The 6,185-nt window shown below is 50.6% G+C and overlaps 1 protein-coding gene across 1 annotated transcript in view; it reads right to left on the reverse strand.

Moving 5' to 3' along the window:
• UNC45B (unc-45 myosin chaperone B) overlaps nt 1-2,767 on the reverse strand; it is a 35,235-nt gene extending 32,468 nt beyond the window's left edge. The window contains exons 1-3 of the mRNA XM_007937307.1: nt 2,600-2,767; nt 2,161-2,197; nt 815-990 (exon numbers count right to left, since the gene is read on the reverse strand). Of these exons, the coding sequence (XP_007935498.1) occupies nt 815-990; nt 2,161-2,197; nt 2,600-2,767 (381 nt within the window). The remainder of the gene's footprint in view (nt 1-814; nt 991-2,160; nt 2,198-2,599) is intronic.
• Nucleotides 2,768-6,185: the final 3,418 nt, after the last annotated feature.

Genomic DNA, 6,185 nt, shown 5'->3' on the forward strand with positions numbered 1-6,185 from the left:
GTCTGGACAGCATGCTATGGTCTCACCACAGGGCTGCCCAATACATGGGAGTTACTGAGCCTTGGAGCAAGGACCTAAGTGATCAATTACCCTACTGCTCTTACAGGGAGGGACCTGACACCCCAAGGGAGCACTCAGAAAATTGGTAGCTTAGCCAGGATTAGGGGGCAGGTGCCTCACCTCCCAGGCAGGTTTTCCCCACCCTACTCCTTTTTCCTAGGGTCTCATGTCCCTCCTGGCTCCTGGCTCTCCTCTACTTCCCATCGATACTCCCCAGTTCCCAGGTATCTCACACCTTTGTCCTAGTAAGAGGAGATCATAGCTTTGACTACTACTAATTTATAGTTTAAAAAAAAAAAAATCTCTATCTGGAGTCTAATCTGGCTTGTGCCCTCAGAAGGAGCTCTGGTGGCACAGTGGGTAAGGCATTTGGCTGCCAACCAAAAGATTGGTAGTTCAAACCCAACAGCTGCTCCAAGGGAGAAAGATGAAGCAGTCTGGTTCAAGATTTACATCCGTGGAAACCCTAGGGGGCAGTTCTACTCTGTCCTATAGGGTCATGATGAGTCAGAATTGACTTGATAGCAGTGGGCTTGGTTTGTGCCTTTAGAGAAGCCACTGCTCCCTCTGGTCACTCAGTGAGATCCAGTGCTCAGCTCTTCTGGGGAGCCTGCTTGCGTGGCACCTGTTTCTTCACCAAAGAGTGTGGTGGAGGTAAGGCTAGCTGTGTCCTGATGTCTCACTTCCCTACCTCATTGTTCCTGCAAGGAATGGGTGGGGGCAAGCAAGGTTTCTGGGAAGGGGGCAGGCTCACCTTCTCCTGGATGCTGGTGTTGAGCCTCCTCAGTGTCTCCTGGAAGTTCTGGTTCCTTGGCTCAAGAGTGGCGCAGCGCTGCACGTCCTTGAAGGCCTGGTCCAGCTTGCCCAGGTGCTCCAGGGCCTGGCATCGCCGATACAAGGCCTTGATGTCCGAGGAGTTGATGTCTATGGCTAGTGAGAGGGATGCCAGGGCCTTAGGAGGCCAGGCTCCAGGCCACTCACCCCCACCCCCAAGACCCCCAACTCCAGCAACCTTGCTGTTGCCTGACCTCTGTGTCTTCCTTAGAGATTATCCACCCTTGGGCTAGCTCGCCCACAGCTCCCTAAATTACAGAGACAGTAAAAATCCCAGAGTTTCAAGGTGGAGTTCCTGCTATGTGATCTCTGCCAGTGCTCATCCCACTGACGCTACGTCCCACAACCGGGAGCTCCCTACTTCTCAAGGCAGCCAGGCAGCTTCATCAGAAAGCCCTTCTCTCCTCCTACCTGAAATATATCTCCCTATGACTTTGTCCTTTTGTCCTAAAGCCAGGCCTGGAACCCTCAGATGAAATCCAATCCTTCCTCCTTGTGAAAGTCTTTGAGGTTTTTGAAGGCAGCTCTCCATCCCACCTGGGAGTTCCCCTCTCTGGGCTAAATATTGCCACTTCCCTCAACTGCTCACATGACAGGTTTCTAGTCCCTTCTCAGGCTGGTTTCCTCCCTTCTAAACTCACCGTGGACCATCTGCCTCTCCAAAAAAATAGTAATAACCAGGATCAAACCTCAAGCAGACCAGTGCAGGGGTGAACCTCCTCCGTTCTGTACCTTACTTCCCTAAAAATGCAGCCCAGTGAAATCTTCCGGTTTGGATCATGGGCGTAAGTCGGCATGCTCACAGAACTGGAGGCATTCAGTTGCCAACATTGACTTAAATTTATTTCTCCCCAGTGTCTGTGGAACAGGCTAGTGCCTCACCCTGAGGCTGCTGGTCATAGCATCATAGCCAGCCCTCGGTCCCAAGGTGTGGACTGGACTGACTGACGTATTTCTGGGGAGCCCCAGGATGAACATCTTCTACCTCCCCCGACAAAGTAGGAAGTGTCCATGACTGTGACCAAAGGATTCCCAGAAACATTCCTTCCAGAAAGAGAGCTGCCCCAACACAGTTAACATGTAATTCAACTTGCAAAAACGTGACTAAAGGATGAAACCGCTGAAGCTCTCCTTACATTGCCAGACTGGCATTTATATAATCAGTAATTCCTGCTCATGTCAGGGGCACGGAACCAGGGACTCGGTGGGCAAATGGGAGTGTGTGTGTGGGGGGGGTGAGGGCAAGGGCAAACAGGGGTAGCTCACCTCTTGAAGCATCAGAAGCTGCCTGAACATAGTTCTCCTGCAAAATGGGGAAGGAGACAAGATTAATGTGGGCCCAATGTGGAGACAACCAGTGTCTTCGCAGTGAGGGGAGGGGCTTGCTGTGGGAGCAACACTGAGGCCGAGGAGAGTTCCCCTGGCTGCCATGGAAGAGTGGATGAGCTTTGACATCGGGCAGATCTGGGTACCTCACTATTGTTAAGATGCTATGAGCACCTGGCCTGGGGCCTGGCCCAGAGATCTTTGTTTTCATTAGGCTGATTCAGATCTGACGAATTTCTGTCTCTATTGGACTCTACAAAGGGGTGGGCCAGGGTTGTCCCTTCAAGGAAAGGAATGGGAGGTATCCCCCTCCAGCCTGAGGGGTCCAGGTGAGAGGGCTGGGATCATAGAATCTGGCCACCCCAGCCCTGGCCCAAACCGTTTTCAGGCCACAGGCCGCTCGGTTCCGATAGAGCGTGGCCAGCAGGGCCTTGTCCTTGGTCAGCTTCAGGGCCTGGCTGTAGCTCTTCACCGCTGCCTTGTAGTCCTGGCGCTGGAACTGCTGGTTGCCTTCCTCCTTCAGCTGCACTGCCTCGGCCTCCGCCATCTGTGGGAGAGGAAGGGCTCAGTCTCCCCAGGCCCTCACTCTCTGCCGAGGGTTGGGCTTCTGGCCTGAGTGCAGCTCCAGGCTCCTCTCCTCCTCCAGGAGACTTCTTCTGGGTGACGACTCTGCCTGGAGGGGACCCACCCCCAGGACTCCCGATTCCATTCCCACGGACAACCTCACAGCATGGCCCAGGTTGAGAGGGGTCTCAGAGTCCCTGTACTTTGTTCTCTGTCCCTCTCCACCTGGCAAGTGAAGCCCTCACTCCAGAGGCCTAAGCTCCCTCGTCTCCCTCCCCAGCTTAAGGAACACTCCTGGGCCCAGCTCACTTTCTCAGCGAGTTCAGAGCTCTGGATCTGTGCTCAAGTGCTGTGAGCCTCCAGCCAGCCAACCTGGTCTGCTCCCTCCCAGCCCCCACGCAGGAGACTTTATCGCCCTTGCCAGTGATCCCAGACCAAATTTGGCCATGGAGGCAGGTGGCCCTGCAGTGTGTCATTGATACTCAGGGCCCTCCCCCTCTCCAGACAAGGCAGTCATTACCACGTGGGAAGACTGACCAGCCCCTCCTGAGCACTTTACTCAGGGCCAGTCCTGGGGGTTCGGGCACTCACACCCCAAAGGGAAAAAGAAAGATCCAGGAGGGATGGGAACCCCCCTAAGCTGACCTCCCCTCCCTAGGCACATCTATAACACCCCTTCTCCACCTCCATCCCACTGCTATTTTGGGAGCAGCGGAGTGACAGCTGAGGGTCTGGCAGACTCGGACACACAGAGCAGCTGCTCGGGTCCTATCAACTGGAGACTTCGAGAAATGTCTTTCTGGGGAGAGGAGGGAGGGAAGGGAGAGGAAAGCTCCTTTCACTCTTCCATTTACCTAAAAACCCACCCAATGCCTTTGAGTCAATTCTGATCCCAACTCATAGGGACCCTGTAGGACAGAATAGAACTGCCCCATAGGGTTTCCAAGGCTGTAAATCTTTACAGAAGCAGACTGCCTAATCTTTCTTCCATGGACAGGCTGGTGGGTTAGAACTGCCAACCTTTGGGTTAGCAGCTGAGTGCTTTTACCACTGTGCCACCAGGCTCCTTTCCAATTGTCTACAGCTCCCTGATTTCTCCTGCCTTCACTTGCTGAAAATGTCCTTGCTTTTCAGAAAGACCAGCATGACTTGCTAACTCAGTTTTAGTGTAAATGGACTGTTTCTGCCTCATGTCTCCTGCTCATCTCCATCTGTACCCAGTTACTGGAGTGGCAGCCTGCCTCTCCCATCAAACTGGCAGCTCCCTGCATCCTCCATCAGACAGCAATCTTCCAGGGCAAGAGCCGAGTCAGACTGGGACTTCCCTGACACCAAGGACTGTATCCACCCCACCCCCATCCAAATGGCAACCCTCAGCACAAGCTGCATATCCCTCATCAGAAGGGGGTCTTCCTTGAGGCATGTACTATGTATTCACCATCAGAGAGGGGACTCGACTGGGGCAGGAATTGGTGTTTCTTCCCAAGAGACTGAAGGTTCCTGAGGCAAATTTACTTGGACTCAGGATTCTTCCTGCCTTTCAATGTCCCCCATGTCTGGACTGTGAGCCCCTCCCAGAAGGCAACAGCTGCATTTCATGCAGCTTGGCTTCCCTGGCACAGGGCCTGGCAGACATCAGTGCCCATGCATGCTTCTTGAATGAATGAATGAATGAATAGTATCTTCATGCTAATGCTTTGCTCTACTCACCAGCATTCTTCTCCCCTGCCCCACCCCCAATATATCTGTAAACTTACCTGAAGGGGGTGAGAAAGAGACTAAAGAAAAAAGCAAAAGATGACCATGAGACCAGAAGAACTAGATGGTGCCCGGCTACTACTGTCAACCTCTTGGAGGGGGATCTATGGAGGAGATCCTGGATAGAGAGGGAGAACAGTGTGGAACAAAACTCAAAATCATTTGGGGAAAAAAAAGGACCAGGTTTGCTGGTCTGATAGAGCCTGGTTGAACCACTGAGACTATGGTCCCTAGCTGCCCTCCAGGTCTGGAATTGAACCCACACCTGTGGCTTCCAGCCAAACAAACGACAGGCATATGAAGTGAACATTTACACTAGGGAGATATACTCCTTGGAGAGAACAATAATGGGAGAAAGAGGGGCTGTTTATGCACAGGGAGACAGCTCAGGGGGCAGGAGTGCATGGAGGGAAGGACACAGGGAAGAGGTAACTATTGGGAGGAAGTGGGAGGAGAGCTGTTGTACTGCGATAAATTGTAGTCAATGTCATGAGACAAAATATATGTGAGCTGCTGTATGGAAAGTGAATTTGCTCTGTAAACTTTCACCCAAATCACAATTTAAAAAAAAGAAAGAAAGAAAAAAGCATAGGTTGGAATCATCCACACTGGATTCTGCTCTTAGCTCTGTGACCTTGGACACACAACTATGTGACCTTAGACAAGTTCTACTGTCCTCCTGGACAAAGGGTAACCCTGACACATTTGGTGCATGAATGAATAAATGAATGGATGGATGGATGAATTCTGCGCCTACATAGTGGTGTCCCAAGCCCTGGGCCCTTTTAAGGGCATGCCCCTCTGTAGCAGCAAGATAATATGATAAAGAATGCTGGCATTGGCAGACAACTGCACTTCCGTGAGTTTAAGTCCCAGTAATCCTAGATGCAAATCCTGAGTGAGTCATTCATTGCACAAGCATTTCTTAAGCACCCATTATATAGCAAGAATTGTGAATGATAACAGAAGCATAGAACACTTAGGAGGATAACAATTTGTGTCTGTTTTGTTCACTTATATACTCCAAGTGCTTTGAACAGTGGGTGGTACATAGTAGGTGCTCAATATTTGTTGAATGATTGGATGACATAATTTTAAGGGTCAGTTATTTCTAAGTGTGATGAATACCAGGATGTTTTGGAAATATACAACAGGGCACCATGACCTAGTCTCAGAGGTTTTCTTGAGTAAATGATTCCTGAAACCAAACCCATTGCCTTCAAGTCGACTGCAACTCATAGCGACCCTATGGACAGAGTAGAACTGCTCCATAGTGTTTCCAACACTGTAAATCTTTGCAGAAGCAGACTGCTACATGTTTCTCCCTAAAAGACTATAACAAAACCCAACCAAACTCACTGCCATTGAGTTGATTCCAACTCATAGTGACCCCCCATTGAGTTTCCAAGGTTATAAATCTTTACAGAAGCAAACTGCCTCATCTTTCTTCCATGGAGGTTAGGGGGCTTGAACCATTGACCTTTATGGTTAACAGCCGAATGCCTTAACCACTATATTACCAGAGCTCCTTCCCTAAGAGATTAAGTAAGTTAATATATGTAGAGCCCGTAGAGCATGTGCTTAGCAGAGAGCAAGTGCTCAATATAAATTTGTTGAATAAATGAATGAATAAAGAATGAGAA

Source organism: Orycteropus afer, unplaced genomic scaffold (assembly GCF_000298275.1).
Source record: "Orycteropus afer afer isolate SDZICR_OR568_19922 unplaced genomic scaffold, OryAfe1.0 scaffold00042, whole genome shotgun sequence".
Classification (NCBI taxonomy): Eukaryota; Metazoa; Chordata; class Mammalia; order Tubulidentata; family Orycteropodidae; genus Orycteropus; species Orycteropus afer.